Source organism: Polypterus senegalus, chromosome 18 (assembly GCF_016835505.1).
Source record: "Polypterus senegalus isolate Bchr_013 chromosome 18, ASM1683550v1, whole genome shotgun sequence".
NCBI classification, from domain to species: domain Eukaryota; kingdom Metazoa; phylum Chordata; class Cladistia; order Polypteriformes; family Polypteridae; genus Polypterus; species Polypterus senegalus.
Genome location: NC_053171.1, coordinates 3,096,489 through 3,120,406, shown reverse-complemented (window position 1 = coordinate 3,120,406; position 23,918 = coordinate 3,096,489). Strand labels below are relative to the sequence as shown.

Sequence of the window (23,918 nt, the reverse complement as noted above, 5' to 3'; positions counted from 1 at the left end):
TTACTTTACTTATTTTCTGAATTAGCACATAGAATATTATTGTTCTCTTGTGCATCCTTTTTTGCTTTGTTTTCTCTCCAGCACTTGTCTCTTTTCAACGCATTCTTCGCTTAGTTGTTCACGTGCCATCTAGAACATATAACATTTTTAAGAGCTGGAACAGCTAGTTAAGGATAAGATTGAGCAGCACATGGCAAGGACAGGAGTTTTTCTGAACAGTCAGCATGGATTCAGAGGTTATGTTTTACAAACGTGCTGGAATTCTATGAGGAAGCAACAAAAGGATACGATCAAAGTGGAGCAGATGAGATTATTTATCTGGACTTTCAGAAAGCATTTGATAAGGTGCCACATGAGAGGTTGGGCATCAGATTAAAAGAAGTGGGAGTTCAGGGCGATGATTTGAGATGGGTGCAGAATTGGCTCAAACACGGGAAGCAGAGGGTGATGGTATGAGGAACCTCATGAGAATTGGCTGATGTCAAGGGTGATGTTCCACAGGGGTCAGCGCTAGGGTCGCTGGTTATTTATAATATCTATAAATAATTTAGATAGGAATATAAGGAACAAGCTGGTTAAGTTTACAGATGATACCAAGATAGGTTAATTGGGAGGTCTGAAAATCGAGAGTGCATCTTATGAAAAGGATTTAGGATTCATAGTGGACTCTGCACTATCAACTTCCCGACAGTGTTAGAAGCCATTAAGGAGGCTAACAGAATGATAAGTTCTATAGCATGATGTGTGGAGTACAAGTCCAAGGAGATTATGGTCAAGTTTTATAACACACTGGTGAGGCCTCATTTTGAGTCCTGTGCGCAGTTTCAGTCTCCAGACTACAAAAAGGACAAAGCAGCAGTAGAAAAGGTCCAGAGAAGAGTGACAAGGCTGAGTCCAGGGCTACAGGGGATGAGTTAGGAGGAAAGATTAAAAGAGATGAGCCTTTACATTTAAACAAAAGGAGATTAAGAGGTGACATGACTGACATGCTTATGATTTTGAAGGGAATTAGTCCAGTGGACCGAGACGGTGGCTTTAAAATGAGTTCATCGAGAACATGGGGACACAGTTAGAAACTTGTTAAGGGCAAATTTCACACAAGTTTTTCTTTACACAGAGAACCATAGACACTTGGAATAAATGACCAAGTTGCGTGGTAAGCAGTAAGACTTTAGGGACTTTTAAAACTCGACTTGATGTTTTTTAGAAGAATTATGTGGATAGGACTGGCGAGCTTTGTTAGGCTGAATGGCCTGTTCTCATCCAGATTGTTCTAATGTTCTAATGTATCAAAAAGGCTGCAGGAAGTTTCGCTCCCACAAGCTCCCAATGTGAGCACAACTGTTTTGAGACAGTGATTCACCTGTCACTAATACTGATTCAGAAATGAGATAGGTTACAGCAAGAAGGAATTACACAGCAGTGGATCTTTCATTGCTCTTAACAGCATACCTTAAGCACGGAGGAGAGAGAAAGCAGCCAAATTCCCAATGTTTGCTTTTCTGCTCAAATAATATGTCTGTACGCAGTGAGCAAGTGAGTGTTTTCATCTGCAAGGTGCTCAGTCGTATGCAGACTATTAAAGTTCCCATTTTTTCTTAAAAGACAATATAACATGGTTAGTTTTTCAAAGATCCATTTGGGACCCACAGCTAACAGGAGATAAATGGAGCAATGTTTTATGTTAATTCAGAAAGCAAAAGATAAGATTAAGTGTGAATTGTTTTGTGGTGGACTAATTTTATATTATAGTTTTATAGGCCCATTATTGACACATGTACAGGGCACAGTGAAATTATTAATTATTATTAAGTATTATGCTGGCATAGTGCAAATATGTTATGGTAATATTGTAGCAGTCGGCAGATTACCCTGAAAATGGGCGTGGCAGGTACAAGTATTCACGGTACAGTTTAAAAATCTGGGAAGGTTCTAGAATACAGGTAGGAATGGAGCACTGGATAAACAGATGCCCTTGCAGAAGATAAGTGGTCTTCAGTGGATTTCGGGGAGAGACAGCAGACGACAGTGACAGATGATCGAGGCCAAGAATATCTGTGGCTAGTTGTCAGTTGGTGTGTCGTACTTTATGAGGTGCTTCCCACGGACATAATAGCAGGAAGGGGCAACTTCTCACAGCACAATTATTATTGAGTTGAGTTCTTGGGATAAGCTGTCATTTGGTGTGTGTTTTACTGACTCAGTGTATTCATTATAATATTTAAGATTAATTTTATTTTAAAAGAAAAGCCTTACAAAAAACTGATCTGAATTTGTTTTGTAATGTTAAAATTAATAAATTGATGTCTGATAATCTCATAAAACTATGAGTAAAACTAAACACACATTTATTTGATGAAGATTTAATGTTGTGAAAGTTGAATCGCAATGTCAACTCTATCGTGGATAAGTGTATCGTCTTATGTCTGCCTAACGACAGTCAAAATTCAGAAATCCAATGAACAAAGAAAAGATGAAAGCTTACATGACGTTACAGCGGCAGCACTAAGGCTGTTACAGGCTTATATAGGCCTGGGGACCGTCCCAGGGCTGCAGTATCACATGGCCCACCTCCTTAGGCTCAAAATGAAAAGAACAAGGTTCATAAAACAAAACGCTAACAAGTTCTTAACATAAGGCAACAAAGCAATACTCAATAAATAATAGTAAAATACAAAGAAAAAGAAAGCAATAGTATACTGAATGACAAAATAAATGAAGGACAAAAAAATAAATAAGAAGAAAAGAAACAAGGCTGGGATAAACACGAAACAGACTTCATCTCTCTAGGTTCAAATCTTCGGCCAGCCCTTCTCTGTACAGTGCGTCTATGCCATCCCAGTGTCCTCTTGCCTTTTTTCTGTGTTCTCTAATTTGTCTTGTGTGCACATTGGGCTGCCCCACACTGCACCAGCTTCTTTCTTTCTTTCTTTCTTTCTTTCTTTCTTTCTTTCTTTCTTTCTTTCTTTCTTTCTTTCTTTCTTTCTTTCTTTCTTTCTAATAAACAATTATGCTATCTCAACCTGCCAGCCCTAAGCTAAGCCTTTCTAAACGTTTCAGCTTGTATATGTGATCACTTCTGGATTCCAAAATTCCCTGAGGCCAAAATGTGAAAATTAATAATGTAATTGAAATGTGTGGATGGACATTTTATATTTAAAAGCATGAACTAAAAGCCTAAAAAAATACATTTCTACACTGCTTGAAATTAATACGTTTTTAGTTTTACCGTGACATCCATATTGCAGTGAAGGCAAAAAATGAAGCACTTTGATGTTAGTTGAGTCCACTTTAAAATTCTGTTTCATTTTAGTATTAAAATAATTTAGTGTTGCCTTTCATAGAGCGGTGCCTGTAAAACTATTTGCACCGCGGTTTCTTCCCTTGCGTTCTAATTATACTGCAGTTTTGTTTTAGTGTTTTGAGTTTTGGCTCACTGGTTCCTACTTATGCCTCGCAGCTGAAACATTACAGGTTCAAATTCTGTCGGTGTAGGTCTTACTTGATCTTCCCCTGTTTTATGGCTTTTCCTCATTCATGGCCGTGTGTGTGTGTGTGTGTGTGTGTGTGTGTCAGGTGCCCTTCCTCAATGCTAGTTTCTGTATTGAGCCTCAGGCTGCCAGGATAGTCTCGATGACCCTGTACTGGATAAGCAAATTAAATAAAAACCTGAGTATCAGTGCATTTTCAATAGCTTTAAAATTTGCTACAGCATTACACTTAACCAGTGTGCTTTCCTCACAGCGTTATACTTTTTAAGCGCATTCTCCACCCCGTCAAATATTATTTGCTGTTGATCATCTAACTCAGAAGAGCTCAGGTCATATACCGCAATGCCTTTTTGTTTTCTGCTATTCATTTTTAAACAATGTCAACCACCCAGCGATTCTATCTGGCTCACTACAACATGACTCACCTACAATAGTAGTAATGTGTGCAGCAGGGTCACACGCACCCTGGACAGAGTGCACCAAAATGAAATTGCAGACTGTGAGCCATTGATGAACCAGGCGAGGTGAAATAAGTAAATACTGAGAGCCTTTGTGTTCTGTTTCTACAGATGTCTGTATCCTGATTTTGATTGTAAGTTGTAAGCTGCAAGGAAAATATCCATTAATGGAAAAGCAGCAAAAACACCTAATGCTTTATTATTTATTTAAAGGAAAAAGTTTCAAGCATTTCTAAAATTAAAGTGAAGCAATAGTACTGTGTTCAAAACACAAAAACTAAAATGAGCCACATGTTGTGTATGGTATAATGAAATATACAGACTTGGAAAATCCATATTGATGGCGTGGAAGCCCACTAACTGATGATGGTTCCCTCAGCAGAGACAGATAATCTGTAAAGAGGTATGGCTTCGTGTGTCACCTTCTGCTCCCAGCAGCTCTACTCCCTGACACAACACAGTGAGTACAATGTGAACGTCGGACATCAGAAAATACGGACAGCAGCTTCCAGCTGCCGACTGATCTGCTTATCTGTGACCAAGCATACTGTGCAGCAGTTCCTGGTAACACGTGTACATGAAAGAAGACAATTACTGAAATCAGTGAGAGTCTGTACTGTGCAGTTTTATTGCTTACTGTCAGTGATGGCTGTTAGTTGTTCATTGCCATCAAAAATAGTTTGCTTCAGTCATAAGAAAAAACAGAGAAAAAATTAAGTGTAAATTTGTTTGAATTAAACATTTGGGGGTTTTATGGTCTCCTTCCTATATGTAGAATTTCCATACGTTGAGACCACAACGTGAGGCTCCCCTATATTTGAAAAAAAACTTAATCCATTAAGCAAAGTCCAAAAAACTAGCAAGAAGTCATATCTAAGTAAGTCAAATGTAAATGGCAAAATCCAAAAGCAGACATAAATACAACAGAAAACACTTGGCTGTTTCACATATCAGAACAACTGTGACGTGAACAGGCAAAGCCTGCCAGTGCTAATTTGGGAAGAGTTTGATTTTGGACTGCTGTGCATGAACACCGCCAGATTAAATTGCAGTCACAAAGTACTTTTTCAAGTGGTGAATGATGGACTTGAAAGTTTAGGTTTTTGTGGCGTTTGCAGTGCCTCCATACCTTCCAAGTGGCGTTTTGGGGTAGGGCAGGGGTTTGCCACTCTTCCATGAGACCCTATTTGTGCAATGCCTTGGAGATTGTTGAGCCATGACTGTCCACTCCAGTCACAGTCACTGACTTGAATGTCATTTGGTGGCCATTCCTGACCTCGGCAATGTGGCTGCACTTTCCTATTTTTTTTAGTTATACATGATGGAGTCCACTATGGCCTGTTCAGTGCCTTTGAGGTGCACTTGTGCTCTTTTTCTGGTTCTATACTTCTCTTCAATTTCACCCCTGATTTGCTTTGACTGCTCTTTTGTCTTCATTTTATTTTGCTTTGGGGAAATCTCGACCAATATTTCTCGACCTTGCTGAGAAGGAGAGGGGGATTTATCCTCATCAAGTAACTGGAAACAGGTGAGCCACCAGGTGAAGACCACCAACAAAATGCATGCCACCTGAGCAAAGGCAGTCCGAGAATGACAAAGGAAAGAAGACTTTTGAAATCTCACCACTTTAGCAAATTTTAGAAAGGATTCTAGTTTGCTCTTTTGGATTTGGCTGGAAAGGTTTTTATATTAATATACTGTAATTTTAGAATTTGAGACAATAAAATGTGAAAACACTGTTGGGAGTGTGGGGTGAATATTTTTTCTAGGCACTACAAATTTAAGCAAGCACCCCAAAACACTGAGTCTTTATAAGAATACATGGCTTCAGAAGGTTATTTTATTTTGCATTAGGACAAGTGTTCAAAAAAGTAAAAAAAAATGATGGCCTGTAAACGTGAAATTATCTGTCTCACTCCTGCTTTAATTTTTTCAAACTCTAATGAATTATTATTTTTTCAGAAATCAAACAAAAACCATTCATGTCTCATAGTCAAATTAGAAATGCTCCAAAGCCCTTCCTGCTTCTATAAGTTATAATTAAAATTGGGAAAAAACATACATTTAAATGTATTTTTTAATTGCAAGCTTTGACAAGTAATTATTGTATGCCCCCTACCAGTGACTATGTAAAATGCAGGCCTTCATTTCCATCTGTCCTTAAAAGCTTCTGCTTTGTGAAGCATGCACCAGATTAGCGCCAGTTGTGAAACTGAACTGTGATTAATGTCATTCTTTGGTGAATGAGTCCAGTCAGCCATAGCTGACTTCTTCAAAGGCTTCCACACACTGCTGCCTTTTTAGAATGCAAAGCAGCCAGAAAGAACACTGTTGCAGAAGCCACTCAAGTCACTTTACGATTCCTATTGATTAGAATTTGGGTTTGGTGTCCAGCAATTGAATAAAATCGCAGGACGTGTGCCACATGCGTTAATAATTCAGAGTCAACCTTGAAAAGGGGGACTTCTGCTGAGTCTGTCAAACAAATTGCTTGATTAAAGGGAAGGGGAGTACGCTGCATGTTACTCGCAGGTTCCAAAATGGATTCATCCCAAAGGATACTCTTTTTTATTTGTGCTGTGATCATTATTGCTGTCTTTTGGTATTCACTTATACTTAACGCTATCTGATAATCTGTCTTTGACCAAACTGTGTTGATTTCTAAGAGAGGTCTTTAATTTCAAACGGCATTGGGTTAGCGTTTATGGCTCACTGCTGCACTAACCTGTTTTAGAAAGCTGGATTTTGCTAATTTTTGTAAGGTTTAACCTCCTTTTTCACTGTGTGATCGGATTTTCCATCTACATTCTTTATAATTAGCACCCATTGTTCTTGCGCACAACGTTCACATATCCTGAGAGTGGGCCAGCAGCTGAAACCAGTTCAGTAGATTAAGATGGATGTGAGACCCCGTTTGCTCACTTTATTGTGTTGGAGATTTCATTTTAAATTGATAAAGTTTGCCATTTCTGCCCATCAGTCTATACTCAATAACCGATAATAAGAAAGTGACATGTTTTCAGAAAAGTTTGCAATATTTTTGAAAACCAAAAGCTGACATTTCTCCTTCTTATTAGCAAGTAGAGCCTTTGTTGTTGTCAATCCAGTTTGTGCTTTCATTCTCTTTGAGATGTGCTGAAAACGTGATTGGAGTCCAAACCTGTGGCAAACCGTATCGAGTACAAAAGCACACGTCTACCTGTGTGTATAAAGACCCGCAATTCACCCTGCACGGCAGGACGAAAACCAAGCCATGAAGGCAGAGGAGCTCTCTGTAGACCCACATGATCAAACTGTGGTGAGGCTTCAAGTGTCCCCTGGAGCACGATGGCCTTAGGAATTGTGAAATGGAAGAAGTCTGAAAGCACCAGGACTCTTCCTAGAGGTGGCTTCCCAGCCAAACTGAATAACTGGACAAGAAGAGCCTTGGTCAGGAAGAAGTTACTTAATGGTCACTCTAAAAGAGCTTCAGAGGCCCTCTGCTAAGATGGGAGAACCCATTGAAAAAAATGACCATCTCAGCAGCACTCCATCAATCGATGTTTTTAGTAGAGAGGCTGGGCAGGGGCCACTACTGAGTAAAGGGCATATGACAGGCCACGTGTACTGCAAACGGACTCTCTTGTCTGATGAAACAAAAATGGAACTTTTTGGTGCAGACCTCCAAGCACTGCGTCTGGAGAAGACCAAGCCCTGCTCCCCACCTGCCTAATATAATCCCTACGGTGAAGTATGGCGATGGCCGTGTTGGCAGCATCATACTATGGGGTCGTGGAGATGGGTCAGAATACCCAAAAGGATGAATACAGCCAAATACAGAGAGGGCCCCTAAAGTGCCTCCACAAAGCACACCACCCTAGTTAATGACCCCAAGATTGCAAGCAAGACAGCACTGGTGTGGCCTCTGGACAAGTCTCTCACTGTCCTTGAGTGGCCCAGCCAAAGCCCAGACTTAAACCCATGTGAGAAGCACTCTGAAGATGGCAGTTTACAGACACTTCCCATCTAATGTAGCAGAGGCAGAGAAAATCTGCCAAGAGGAGCAGGATAGACTGCCTAAATCCAGGTGTACAAAGCTCGTGGAGACATACCAAGAAGACTGAAAGCTGGAATTGCTGCCAAAGGGGTTTCTCAAAGCACTTCATTAAGGGCCTGAATACTTCTAGGAATGAGAGATTTCAGTTTTGTTCAGTTTGGCAAAAGCATCCAATTAAAATTAAACTTGCAACACAATAAAGTGTGCAGAACATGAAAGGATCTGAATACTTCCTGAATCCACCTATGTGATAAAGACTTCATCCCTGTGTTATGTCACTTCCCAGAAGCTAAACACCCGTCCATACATTTGAGACCTGCTTAACACGCCACTGTGTGGCTCACCTCAAACCCAAATGAGTTCAGTTACTTTCTGCTAGGTTAGAGTGCCGTAATTTTGCTTAATTTCTTTTATGTGTAATGTGATAAACCAGAGCATGCTGAGAAGGCCCCCACTGACACAGGGAAAACTTCAGAGAGCACCTGGGGCAGGATTTCAAATCTGGAAATGTGAGGCAGCAGAACCTTTACAAGCAATTTGTCATGGAACAGGCCAGCTAGTTATAAAATATAAAGTAACCAAGACAGCAATCGAAAAATACTTCTATAAAAGTCAAATGCCAGAGAGACAGCAAGACAGCAGGCACTGCCTACAAATTGTACTGGCATTGAAGTGGTACGTCCGAGTCAGTGGACCTTAAGGGGGCAGCAAGGTGGTTTACTTGGGGGCAGGAGACCTACAATACAGTACAGCAGAGAAAAAGTTCTTCTTCATGTGCAGTTTAAATATCGAGATAAACGAAATGTCCTCCACAGACCTGCACAGAGAGTCCATCAGAGGAACAGACTCAAACTTTATTCTCCATTGCAGAAAGACGATTGATTTTTCTTGTAAGTTTATATGAACCGTTGGAACTTATAAAGTGTGCCCGTTAGGTTAACTGAACACTCTGGCTGGCCTGATATGCGTGAATGTGGGCCTGTACATCACACTGAACTGTGGAGGAGTGTTATCTCGTCAAGGGTGGTTCCTGTTTGGTGTCACACACTGCCAAGACAGGCTTTGACCGCCATAGCCCCAAAACAGCATGAGCATAAACAGTTTAGAGACTGGCTGAATGGACACATCATTGATACCCAGGTCAGAATAGAGCATTAAAGCAGCTGACACATAAAAGCTTTACTGAATACCCTGGACAGAATAAATTGAAAAATAAATAGGTATAAATACCATCATTTTCATAATTACTTTATAATCAATATATTCAAATGACGGTGGCCCAGTGGGGCAGTGGTAGCTCTGCTGTGTTGCAGTAAGGAGTTAGGGGTTTGTGTCCCAAGTGCTCCCTGTTTTCTGTGTATCACGGGTGCTCCGGATTACTCCAACAGTCCAAAGACATGCGGTCTGGAAATGCTAACTTGCCCGCTGATGTGTGTGTGTGTGTGTGTGTGTGTGTGTATGAGTGAGGAGGGTCTTCCTGCAATGGGCTGCCACCCCGTCAAAGAATTGTTCTTGCCATGCATTCCATGCTTGCTGGGATTGTTTTCAGCTTCCCTGCTTTGAATAAGTGGGTTTGGAAGTTGGATGGATGGATGGATGGACTACACTACAATAAGCTAGAGGGTTTTTTTAACACATTTCTCCAGTACTGCCTCCTGAAGCACTACGGTAGAGTTCATCCTGTGCTGAAGGTGTTCTGCTCTGTAGGATACCCAGAATGTCTAGCAGTGGACGTGAGATACTGCGCATGATCAACATCATAATGCAGAAATGTTCTGCCTGTATCAAAGAACTCCCCTGAATTTTGAACCCAGGCCTTCATATTTAAGTTCTTTTTTTCTTTGGGCACTCTGGTTTTCTGTCTACATCCTTAATGATGGGGTAGCATGCAATATTTTGGTACACAAAGTTCTCGTAGTCTATGTATGGGTTAGCATTTGTCAGGTCAATGAATTTATGCCACTCTTCCCAGAAACAAAACATCCATCAATGTATTGTCAAACCTGCTTAACATGCCACTGTCTTAATCTTCCAAAAAACCAAAAAGACTTAATTAAAATCAAAGGACAGCCTTTCATTTTTCCTTTGTGAGCTCCTCCTGTAATATAAATATGAATACTTGTATACAGCACTACAATCTGTTTCAAATTCACACACTCGAATTGAAGAAAAACAGCAGAGGTGGTGTTATAACAAGTAGCAGAAGCTGGTGATGAAGCTCTCCTGCTGCACTTTGATAAGCGCTGAACGTTGACCAGCAAGTCCTTCAGAGGGTGTAAAACATTGTGGTGAGTCCAAGAAGCTGGAGCGCCCATACAATATCCTGTCATGTCTGGCTTCCTTTTGTACATGGATGGCCTCGGTGTTTGCAGCCCAGTCCACATTTCTGTCCATTTCTGGCTCACGCACCTGAACCACACCATCCTCTACTCCCTGTGATTTGAACTCAGGTCTCCAGAGATGCAGAGCAACAATATTAACCACTGCGCCACCACATCACCCCCTTGTCTCGCTTGGTGCTACAAAATCAGGCTGCTAACAATACCTTATAGTGTTCGGCAAAATGGTGAAAAATTAATTACTGGAAATAACAACCCAAGTATGTTTTGTTTTCAGATTTGTCTGAATAATCAGAAGTCTTCATCAGAATATTAGATTAGCTGATTTATATGGAAGTATAAAAGTAGGCAAATCGTGTGAGAGACCCAACCTTTGCATCAAATGAACCTCCATCATTATCTTAATTAAACTGCAGTTACTTAGAAAAATGCTGCATTAATAAAAAAAATGAATACAAAAACTATCAATTGTATCTCATCCTCATGTTGGAATTTGCTGTTCAACTAAATTTTGTTGAGATGTGTCGATGTTATTTGCAGTTTCTTTTTTTTGAATCGCACTTGCTGTTAATTTCCCTTTTCAAGCAAAAAAATGCGGCACTTAAATCAATAATGACGCATCATTAACTTCAATGGCTATCGAACTCCCTGGACTTCAAAAACACTGCCACCTTCTAAATGATGAATTTCCTTCAATTTGCATTTTTGAGCAGTGGTCGCATGTTAATTATGTTCTATTCTACTTTGACTAGTGACAAGAAAGCTTTTGGTTTGGAAAGAAACGCACATTTAACGGTGCCACTTCACAGCTGACCTCACCCCTTTAGTCGAACGATCAAAGCACATATTTTAATCCTTTGTGTTTCTCTGTTTCTTTACAAGTCTGACATGCAGCCTTTTTATTAAAGTATCATTTTTACCTTCATCCTGGGAATACAGCACTTCCTCAGTGAGAACTTTAAGTTTATAAAAAAAAAGGTATGTCAGTAAAATAAGAGACTGAAAGCAACATTAACGGCCTCCAATATTCATATTTTCTCTTTATTTGTGTTTTTTCCAAATTATGTTGAGTATATAAATGCCCCACTGTAAATATATGTGAATTCTTTTGTAGTCATAAAAAAATGACCACTGAGTAGTGCTGGATCAATAAAATGTTGACTTTCAGACCTCAGTACTGGCACCAAATGGTTCAAAAGCAGACAAAGCCCCCATTACTCCAGCCTTTTAGGTGTGCCATAACAACACACAATAATTATGATTAAGATTAGATATGCTCTTCTTTTACATAACCCATATAAAGAGATGATTGTTTTGAACTGTGAAAATGTAAAAGTGACTTAGCTCACAAGCTCATATGGTCTCCAGAGTTAATAAGGCTGCCTAAGTAGCATTTGGGAGAACTGAAGGCAGGACTGATCAGCGAGCTTCCTTATCAACATCTACCTGCCGTGCACAGTGGGTCAGTTGAAATCAAATATGGTAAAAAGGTGACAAGACTACAAGGCATGACAATAGAAACCCTGGGTGCTTTATTAGAGAACAGTAAAGCACCGCTTGTGACTTTCACTGCTTCTAAGGCAAGAGTTACAGTTGGAAATCCAATTGATTTTTATTGATCTGGAACCCAATGATGACACTGCACCACTAATTGTATTTAATTGTCTATGCAGACTGTGAGCACAGCATTTCAATTAGCAGGCTTGAGGCATCAGGGACAGTTATTATGGTATGCACAGTTCATGCTCTGTCAAGTGCTCTTTCTGGCATTACCTACTGTACATATACATGACTTGAAGAGTGCTACATTGTATGTTATGTACTGTATGTACCGTACATGCCTACTGTAAAATAATCAGATTTGAGACTTGTGGTAGGACGACAGGTTTTATTAATGTTACTTAGCATCTATAGTGCTTCTGACCTTACTAAGCCCATGTGAATCTTCACTGGAAAATTAAGTATAAGATTTACAGAAATAAAATTAGTTTTGCAGCAAACCACAATTCATAGAACAGTAACAGTAATTAGCGGTAATTCAATTATAATATGGCAATGTTACAGAGTGTGTTACAGAGTGTGTTACAGAGTGTGTTGAATACCCCACGGTCACAATGTACAAATGACAGTCAACGCTGACTTTTAAAAGCAATTACCGGACTTGGCAACCAGACATCAACGTTTGGTTGCTGAAACTGTAAATATGGTTGCCAGTTTTAACAGCTTTTATTTGGAGTAACTAAGATGCAAGGCATTTTTTAACATCATCTAGCTTTACCTGCCACTTTACAGCATTTCAATTTGACTGTGCAAATATTCAAAGGTTGCCTAAGAGGATTGGGATGGTATAATTCTGTTTCACGGAGTAATTATTCATAAACATTTTCACAGCCTAAACACCTTTTAATTAGCACTTGAAGTGCAATATGATTGTTTTCAAAAGATTTACCGAATACTTCCTTCATTTACTTGTACAATTTTGCTTTCATGTAATACTGCATACCAGCAAAAGACACTGAACTGCTTAAACATGCGATATAAAAACTGTTGTTGTCATTGTTGGCACACATGCCTGAACTGCCAGAGATGGTGTCAGTAGCCCATCCCAAACACAATAAAATGAAAAAGTGTCCCTTCTTTTGGTACAAAAACAACAGATTACAATGAAATATGCAACAGCATAAGGATTCCTTACAGCTTGCAATAAATGATTAGTGTTTAAATATTTTTGAAAATGCATGGTGGTGTGCATGATTCCTCCCACAATCCACAAGCCACTCAAGTTAGGTGTTAACCCTGTGATGGACTGCTGCCCGTTCTGGGGACGGTTTCTGCCTTGTGCCTGATGCTTGCTGGGATAGGAAACGGAAAGAGATTTGGAAATAAACTAAGTACAATGTTAGATACTTTAAAAGATTTCATTTTATCTATAAACACATTCTGCACAGCAAGCGTCATATAAACAAAAATATGAAACAATCCTCCCCACATTTTAATGTGCATTAAAATAGCAGACGCTTGTGCATGTCATCTCTAACTGCACACCTTTTTCTAAAATATTAAGCAGCATTTCTCTTACTTATTCTTTTTGTGGGTTTCTAAAGTATTAAGTGTTGTATCTTGTATTTGAATCAAAAGAAATTATTATTACTAGCATATTGGTGCTTAATGAATTTTACTGACATTGCAGCACTAAAAAGAAACAATCAAAAACAAGAGGACAAGTGTGTCAGAAGATCTTAAATGCACGTGCTCCAGTTAGTACTTTGTATATCTTTATACACTTGAATGGACTTTCACACAGCAGACATATTCTAGAGGCCATAGCTCCTGTGGGATTTCTCAGCTCTTTCAGCTCAAGAAGACTTTTAACATTCCTGTTATGTGCACAACTGGCTCGCACACACTTGCACCGCGGGCAAACCCAGAAAGACCTTTCTGATTTTTAACTTGGTTTACCTGCACAACGGAAAGCCAGGAAGGATACAGCACAGGATGTCATTTTAATCATAAAACCGACTTGCGACTGGCAAGGTACATGCTGATCACACATAATGAACAAAAAATGGCCATTTTGGATCCACTGCCAAAAACACAATTCATCACTAAAGTGCTTGACATTCTTGGCCACCAGGACCCAAAAAGTTGCCAACCATAAACCTAACTGCCTCAAAACAGCAGCCAAGAATGACCTCACAACCATTAATTTCGAGCCCTGGAATATGACCTTTTTTGTTCATCATAAAATTTAGCAAAGAGGAAACAGATTTTTTGAAACGATCAACCACTAAATAAATATTACACAGCAAATGTAAAAATCTTGATCTTTTTCAACAAGCTTAAATATTTCAAAATTCTCTATTGGCATTGTTCTTTTACACAATCATTTCTAATTATGTTGAAGTAAGATAATGAGGTCACCAGGCACAAAGGTCCAGCTAAAATAGTATCTTTAAGTGACTCCCTCTTTTTTTTTGTTCTACATATTTTGTTAGCCTGTATTCAGAGTTAGACTACACTGAAAATAACTATAAAGTTTCATAGAAATAGACGAGGTGTTGTTGGTGTGATGTTCAAAATGGCAGAAATTCAATTATATCACCAGCCGCATTGCCTGTTGAGCACAGATAATAAAATACATTTAAAAAATAACTTGACATCTCTTGCTGTGTGTTTCCCTTTGGTGCCCTTACACTTTATCTGAACTTCATTTTTTTCTAGATATTTTTACATAGAAAATCACAAATGTTATTAGCCTAAACCAGAAATAACAGCAAAGGTTTGTAGAAGTAGGTGCTATCTATGATTTTAGTGTAAAGCTCTAACAGACAGACAAAAACTCAAATATATGTGTACCTTTTGGTAGTTTCCAAATTTTCGTATTGAATAAAAGTTTGTTTTATTTATTTTTGAGGCTCTGATCAACAAAAAATGCCCTTTAATGTCAAAGTGAAAACAGATCTCTGCAAAGTTGTCTAAATAAATTACAAATATAAAACACAAGATAATGGATCAAATAAAGTATTCAGCCACATTAATATGGCACACCTAAATGATCGCTAGTACAACGGAGTGGTTTTAGAAGTCACGTTATTTGTTCAGTGCAGGTCATCTGTCCGGACACTTCTTGATGTCTTTCATAACCCGAGGGTTAACGATATTTCAGAATCGAGTGGTGTTAGATACCATTTGGAGGGACAGGAAAGCCATTACTCAGTAAGCAAAAAGAAGGTTTTATAAGATGCTTTCCACCACACTTGTACAAATGTATATCTTCTGAATATCCATTTTCTTAGCTACTTATCCATTTTAGAACCACAAGGTGCAAATCATTCACACACCCACACACCGTTAAGTGGGCCAGTCAACCTAATCTGCACAGAGGAACACCAACACATGCACTGGACGTTCATGCAGACTCCGCCTGAGCAGGACCTTGGTCAGGATTTGGAAGCAGGGTTCTGAATTTGGTGGGCACTCAGTAACGCAAACCACCACTTCACCATTCTAGTTTCTTTTGTTGTTATTCTTACTTTTTAATTAGCTCCTGGTTTGGTGAGAAGTAGCCTTCATTATGGTAGCAACAAGTTGCTTGTGGCTATTATAAAGCATTTATTGTATTTATTATTTAAATTGGTTCTTTAAAATGTCAAGCAAAAGTGTACTTAAAGTACTGATTTTTCAGGTTGTGTTCAATATCAGTTCAAGTTTAATCTAGTCTGATGTGCTGCTTTAATGTTCTTTTTATTCAAGACAACAAATCTTTAAATATACATGTACTGTAAAGTCCTATGTGCAGATTTCCTTGAAATCTTTGGAGGAATTTGGTTTGGTAAGTATTATTTTCAATCATATGCAATCATTTATTAAAAATCCAGAAAAACAATAGATACAAATACATTTTACCAAAATACTGATATCCATTTAGCCTTCAGTATAACATAAAGGCATTTTCCTATTAGCAAAGTTAAACTTTTGTGAGAAAGTTTAATTTATTAGAAATAAAAATGTTGGATATTTTTTTCCTGCTCTACAGCAGGGGTGTCAAACTCAACTTTATTGAGGTCCTGTTGTGATGTAAGATTTTGCATATAACTTGATGAATATTTTGTATGTCTTTGTAATTTAGGCAAAGCAATGTAATTTAGTGTTACATTAGTGAGAAGCATTCATATTTACATACACCAGGAATGGGTCTCTTTGAATTTTAAGACAGAGTTGGGGGAGCGTTTGCCTTAACCAGTTTGACAAGTGTTTCTCTGCTTTTTTTGAAGTTTTTCAACCCCCACAAGAAAGCCAGGCTGCCTAACTGCCAAGCTTTTCTTTAACACATGGTCTTGGTGGGGGCAGGTGTTCAGATGTTCTATTCCCTAATTGATCTGAAGTATGGCTGTTTGGAATTGGCTTGGATCAGAAGCTTTGAAGTACCATGGCGTCCTATTGGCTTTAGGGGTTGGACAGAACATCTATAAATTTACTTGCTCAACCTCACACTGTCTCACTCTTACTAACATATGATGAAGAAGCATCTCACACCATGAACTGACAAGAACAACACAATGAAGAGTACAGCTCGGCAGCCATATTAGAACAGGAATACGGCCTGTTCTGAAGAAAGCTGAGCACCAATGATGTCTTAACTAGAGACATTTTAAATAACTAACAAGTCTGTGTGCCGTCTGAACTACACATCACCATTTAATCAGGTTGTATGGTTGCCAATATTCAAATGTACTTTGCATATTGTTATTATTTACGAATATTACTAATAATACATTGTTTAATTTGTAACTTAACTCTTGCTTATCTTTTATTATACCTAATTGCCTGAGGTTATAGATATAGAAGGGAAGGTGGGGAAAAGTTATATACAATAATACCTTATAAACAGTCTGTGGGATTTGAAAGCATTCTAACAGAGGCTACATCTTAATAATACAAAGGGGAAAGCAGAGCAATATATTACTCTACCAAGACAAAACAGGTTCATAATGAACACTTTATATAATACATCAACATACAACTCCCACCACGTGATCCTTACATATGGACGCCTCTCTTCAAACCGCATTCCTTCTTTCTACGCTTTTCTGTTCTTGCACTTTTCAGCGGCTCAGGAAAACTAAGAGCAGACATGGGACTGGAATCAGAACTGAGTAAAAAATATAACCCATGCATGAAGTCAATTAAAAGCAGTAGTCGGAACACATGGGAGAACCGCCACTTACACCTGCATTAACTTCCATTACACTTAACCACATTAAAACAATGGGTGTAAATGAAGCACAGAGTCCATACTCCGAGCTGGTCAGAAATGGACAGTGATGACATTCAGCACTCCACATACAGCAACCAACTCAGCAGAGAAGACAAAAGAATTTCGTAGAGTTGAGACTGTGGTGAGATAAGCCACAGAAAGGGGGGCCATCCTTAACACGTCAGCTTTAAAAACTGAGTGCAGTGTGAGAAGTCAAACTACCATCAAGCGAATACAATCAAATTCATTATGGCAGTGTGGCAAGACATCTCTTCCTTGTAGCTGTGGTTCACAGCTTACCTTGAGCGGACACTGGCGACACATTTTAATACCAGGTGTACTATAAATGTAGTTTAGTTAAGTTATACACGGATGCAATCTACACATTAAATGTGGTCTTGGAGAAAGTATGTAGCATGGTATGAATACTGTAAGGAAGATGTGGGCCACTTTAACAAAGGTTCGAGGGCTGGGCCTGGCCCACAGGCCTTGAGTTTGACACCCCAGTCTAGAGCGTGTTTAGCGTGTGTTTAGGTAGCCCTGTTTTGAAATGAAAACTGTAAAAGTAGCCAATGTCAGAACTTGGATACTTTTATAAAAAGGATACTACACATACTGAATATTTTAGAAACTGTTTCATAAAAGTATACTTTCTTTTTTTGTTTAATTGCCTGTAAATTATTGTTCATGAAATTGCACCTGTTTGCTGTACCAGTGAGGTGTGCTCAGTCCAGTATGATGTAAATTAGACTGCCTGTCTGTGTTATGACTTGTCATCATTGTGTGTGTAAACTACGCACTAATAGCTTATAGTATATGAACTCATTTGTGCTTTGTTTCTATCAAAGAAATTACTTCCATGATGTATAATACTCCTATTACGTTTCTAGAAAATTCAGACTTGTTACATGCATGAGGCTAATATAATCTTCATTTGTTTTTATGTTTTTCCATTGAACAATGGTAGACAGAATAAAAATAAAATTAGCAGTGTGATAAATGCAGATGAAATGGAAATATAGAGACAGAGAAATAGGAAAGGCACTACATAATCAATAGACAGATAGGAAAAGTCCTATATGATATCATAATGATACGCTAATCGACACACAAGACGTCTCCAGCACCAGGATTAGTAAAGAGAACTACCGGACCTTGAAACTTCCGTCTTCTTTGCCTGGAAAATCTCACAAAATATTTGTCATATAGGGAAAAACTGATGCGGCTATTAATAAATGACAGAAATTAGATACTTAATGAGACACTTTATAACAGAAAGAAAGGCACTATAAGAGAGTTCAATTGACCAGTTGATTAACTGATACTCCACCATTCTGTGGTAAGACAGCTTTGTTTTCATCATGTTGCACCAGTAGGGCACTCTGCTGCCTTCATACTGTAAGACTATGCCGTGCTATGATGCTGCATTTCCACAGAACCTCTGTGTAAGACAGCTTAACTTGCTGAATCTTCAAGAATGATGCCAGCTAAGGTAGAATCGTAATTGAAATCCAAAACAAAAGAGTTATAGCTTAACCCAAGTGTAGTTTAGGTGCACACGCTAAGCTACCGCAAACCTCACCCTCCCTTCCATTAACAAAGTGGCAGACGTACGTATCTGTTGTACAAATCAACGGAACACTGTATTGGTCCCAAAGTGTTGATGTCCCCATCATAATGTGAGCCACGTTTAGCTGAATTGCTTTGGGTGCAGTTAATCTACTGAGGGCACTCTGATTTAATGGTGCCGAGCAGCTATCCTCACTAGTGAGCTTCAGCCTTCATATCCTGCATATTTGAAGATAATAATGAGGCAGATGTTAAGAATCCCGACCCTATCGAGTGTTTACTACTGTGCAGCCAGAAGATGATTGAATGATGCGGTGCCTGATAATCTGCTGCTGCCCCATAAGTGACACCTAACATTTGTGCTTGTTTGTTTTTTTTTTGACCAACTGTAAATAAAATTGAGATCTTTATTGTGTGTTGACTATTCAAGTCAGAATGGTCAGATTTCTGTCTAAGTGACACTTGCTTGTATTCCATGTAGATTTTTTTTTTTTTTTTACATTTGTCTTCTGTATAAAACAACATGATTTTGGAGTGCTGGGTTACATAAATAGCTTTATTTGTTAACCTGTTTACTGTTATTTTCTTTATTCAGAAACAATGTTTTAATATTTATGTGCTTGCCAATTCCAACTTGCATTTCATTTTTCACTGGAAACACTGGTTGTTTCCACTGATTGTATTACTTGTTGTTATGTAATCCTTCCACTTTTGAAGTCAGTAAGTGGCGACTCCCACTTGTGTTCACTGTCCCACTTAGGGTTCTTACTCCTGATGCACTCCGGATAGACTTCACCCTCTGCAGTGGAACAAGTGGTGTAAGAATACGGATGGTTGGCTGGGTAGAGCCATCAGCTGCCTTTTGTTAAATGTCACACATCAATAGAAATGTCTGAATTTTTACCATGAATTGACATTTACAATATATGGCATCAAGTTCATGTGTTTTTCTTCTTTTTCATTTTTTTCTCCTCTTCACAGGTAAAGATTATAGTTCCGAACAGTACAGCAGGTCTGATCATTGGAAAGGGTGGTGCAACTGTGAAAGCTATAATGGAACAGTCCGGGGCGTGGGTACAGCTCTCCCAGAAACCTGACGGGATTAACCTTCAGGAGAGAGTAGTCACAGTGAGCGGGGAACCAGAACAGAATCGCAAAGCTGTGGAACTCATCATCCAAAAGATACAAGAGGACCCCCAGAGTGGCAGCTGTCTGAATATTAGTTATGCCAACGTCACAGGCCCAGTGGCCAATTCTAACCCGACTGGATCTCCTTACGCCAACACTGCTGAAGTATTACCCACGGCTGCAGCTGCTGCAGGACTGCTTGGACACGCTAACCTTGCAGGAGTTGCAGCTTTCCCAGCCGTCCTGTCTGGCTTCACCGGGAACGACCTGGTTGCCATCACCTCTGCACTCAACACTTTAGCCAGCTACGGATATAACCTCAACACTTTAGGGTTGGGCTTAAGCCAGGCTGCCGCCACTGGTGCTCTGGCCGCAGCTGCAGCAAGCGCCAACCCGGCGGCGGCAGCAGCAGCCAACTTGCTAGCCACCTATGCGAGTGAAGCCTCTGCTAGCGGTAGCACTGCTGGGGGCACAGCTGGCACATTCGCATTAGGCAGCTTGGCAGCTGCCACTGCTGCTACTAACGGATATTTTGGTGCTGCTTCTCCTCTCGCAGCTAGTGCCATTTTGGGGACGGAGAAGACGACGGACGGATCAAAGGATGTAGTTGAAATCGCAGTGCCAGAAAACCTAGTCGGTGCAATCCTTGGGAAAGGAGGAAAAACGTTAGTAGAGTACCAGGAATTGACTGGTGCAAGGATACAGATTTCCAAAAAGGGCGAATTTGTACCTGGCACACGGAACCGGAAGGTGACGATTACGGGAACGCCGGCTGCTACGCAAGCTGCTCAGTATTTAATAACACAACGGATCACGTATGAGCAAGGAGTTCGGGCTGCTAACCCCCAAAAAGTGGGTTAATGCCGAAACTTTGTTTCTTTTAATCCCTCCTTTGCTGTTTTTAAGAAGGATGTACTGTATTTTGCAGAAGTGAAGTTTTTTTTTTTTTTGGTTAATATATATAATATGCAAATGAATGCGATTATGTTGAACATGTGTATATGTAAATAATGTGTTTTAACAGATGTTTCATAGAAGGAAATTTTTCTTGATCTGTTTTAGTTCTATACTTTGCTTGTGTATATTTGTCAGAATTGTTTCTAGTGTGAGGAAATCTTAGCCTGCCATTTTACCAGCATTATTGTAGTTATATATTAAAAAAAAAAACAATTACTAATAATGATTGAATGTAGACAGGGGTATGCGTATAGTTTTCATTATCTGTTGAAATAGCAAATGCTAAAATAACTACTGTTAGTTAGGGGTCTGATTGGGGTTTTAGTGACCGAAAAATGAATGGAGTGAGGCCAAAGCACTGTCATGACAGTCTTACTTCTTGCGTAGGGCATAGAGAAGTAGGAGTTCATATTTTCTGAAAAAAGAAAAAAAACTATATATCTATCTATCTATCTATATATATATATATATATATATATATATATATATATATATATATATATATATATATATATATATATATATATATATAAATATATATATATATATAGATATATATTAAAGAAATTTAAAAAAAAAAGAAACAAAAAGCAATATAGTTGCAAAAGCACTGTAAACTATTTTAAGGTTAAAACTGTGGATATTGTAATGGTAAGTTTACAAATCAACAAAAGCACCTGTTCTCCATCTGAACTAGGCAATGGAAATAATGCTGCATGCTGGCCATGGCTCCATTCTTCACCATTTGTCTTTGGAAAAGTCCAACAGAAGTACTCATCCCCAGTGCCACCCTCCTGGGAGGTTTTGCATATTTGTTTTTTAAAGCACTAAATTCACTACTGATCCCATCGCCTGGCCAGTAGAACAGTCATTACTCCATGAACATCCTCACTGTCTAGACACATAGCTGCTGTTTATACAGTGTATTTGGGGGTTTTCTAAATCAGATGCTAATAATCGAAAAAAGTGAAAGTGCCAACTAAATGATAAAAGCTGATAAACATTGTTTTGATTACCTGCAACCGCCTGATGCAGTAGGTTGCATTTTAAGTGCTTATTCTTCAGTGTGTATAATTTGTTAACACTAGAAACATTATTAGTATTGTGAATGTAGATTTTACTGTGAAGCTCTCTGTGATTCTAGCTGTGTGCTCCAACATCGGAGTCTTTGCAGCATGGTGTTAGCAGCCAGTGCAGTTTATTCTACTCAGTAATTTGCATGTATGTGGAGCATTTTATGTCACCAGTCAGACAGTATTTTCCTGCATGCTTTTTAGAGGCAGTTTAACTCAAGAGGTAGTGCAATCTACCTTTCCCGAGCTTTTGAACAGGTCATTGTTCCTGAGACCCAACAACTCTTTGTCACCCTCTTCTGTACCTCTCCTGAGTGCCAACTGCCCAGGCCATTGACCCACCATCTGTTAACCTCTGAGTTTGCCCACTGCCGGCCACTCATAGGGGCATCCACCATATCCAAGCACCTCCTCATGCTGTGCATGCAGTCTTAAATTCAATGGACAAAAAAAATAATAAAAAAAAATAAAAAAAAAAAAATAAAAATAAAAAAATTTATAATAACATGCTGGCTACCTCTGGATCATCTGGCTGAGCAATTGAATTTTTAAAGAGAATTACTTCCCATCTCAACTTCAACCCATTGATTACGTCCATCCTGCCCAGCTAAATGGCATCCCAGCTGCTCCTTTTTGTGCAACCAATCAAAGAACAATGAGTGTTGATGCTCCACGTCTGAATTTCGTCCAGCTTCTTTCCGAACTGTGATCTTTGTCCTCATGAACTTTCCCTTTTGTTCATTGAACTATATGGACTCTTCATTTCATATTGATTTTTACTGTGCAATTTTGCTTTTGGACATTGAGAACTTGAAACAATTCCCTGATCACGCCCCTTTTCACTATTAATAATTCATTTTTTTATTTTATGTTTCTTGTTTTGTTTTGTTTTTTTGTTTTTTTGTTCTTTTTTTTGTCAAATTGTAAGAGTAGAGCCATTTTTGAGTTTTCTAACATTGGATTGTTACTTCATTTAGATCTATCCGTCTCTAAATAATAATTTAGAGAATGATTAAAAGGGAATGATTTGCTTGTTTAATGAAAGAGAAAAGCTGTAGTAAATTGTGTTACTTGGTAATGACTATTTATCGTCAAAAATATTCTGTAGCTGTGCAAGTTTTGACAAATAGTGTATCTCGTGAAATCAGTGGTTAGCATTGCCGCTATTATATTTACTCATTTTATCATTATAAATGTGCTTAGTTCATCATGTAGCATCACTTGTCTCCCGTCTCATTTTTTCCTTGCATGTCACAAGTCTCAGATCATTTATAATACATTAACAGTAAATAATATCTGTAAGATTCTATCGCCATGCTGTCTGAAAGTCGGCAGTGAACAAAGCCATGGGGCCATTCCGTAGGCTGAGGAGGTGAAAACATGAGCAGTCTGATCAAATTGGGGACTTTTATTTCTGCACTTATTTTATTTTCCTTCATTTGATTTAATTTGATTGATTTATTTATTTAGTTTCAATTCCTTATCCAGCCTCTCTTAAACAAAACCAAGATTTACTTAAAGCTTTAAAGCCCCGACTTGATAAACGTAAGAAATGCAGATTGGTTGCTCAGTGCATTTATTCATTTGGGGGTTAAGTGCATTAGAAATGAATGTTTAAAACGTTCAGTGAAAGCGAACAGAATGAAAGGGTACCTCTTGACTGGTGTGAGGAATAACACTTAAATTGTCAATAGAGCTGAAGGTATGGCACTTAATCACAGCTTAGACAATTAAAAACAGCATGGAAATGGGCCGCCATAGGCGTGCAGGGAAAAGCAATTTAAATGTTAGAGTGGAAAGAAAGCGGGGAGACTGCTTAAGATCCACTGGACAACAAGGATATGAATGGTAACTATTTATAGGCTCAAGTTGCCATATGGAGGCTGGTGAATGCACTGAATACGAATGACTTCAAGTCCTGCAACATTCTGTGTCTTTTAATGCATTCTGTTTCAGGGTCACTTTCAATCAATATTTCATTTACTTACTGAAATTGAATGGGCGCTCTGAGTCAGAGCGTGCTGTTTATCATACAGATTGGGCACCTCATTCTAGATTCAAGATCTCGTCCTCGGTACTGGGAGCTGTCCTTTCAGCACCACAAATATTA

At 38.8% G+C, this 23,918-nt stretch overlaps 1 protein-coding gene across 5 annotated transcripts in view; it reads left to right on the top strand.

Annotated features, from left to right (window-relative positions):
* The window catches only part of LOC120518265 (RNA-binding protein Nova-1), a 174,863-nt gene extending 153,691 nt beyond the window's left edge, over positions 1-21,172 (top strand). For 3 of the 5 annotated variants that reach the window (XM_039740933.1, XM_039740932.1, XM_039740935.1), the window contains exon 5: positions 19,632-21,169. In XM_039740933.1, the coding sequence (XP_039596867.1) occupies positions 19,632-20,639 (1,008 nt within the window). In that variant the 3' untranslated portion in view covers positions 20,640-21,169. Of the gene's footprint in view, positions 1-19,631 lie in introns of all 5 variants that reach the window. The other 2 variants (XM_039740934.1, XM_039740930.1) reach the window with 2 other exon arrangements.
* Positions 21,173-23,918: the final 2,746 nt, after the last annotated feature.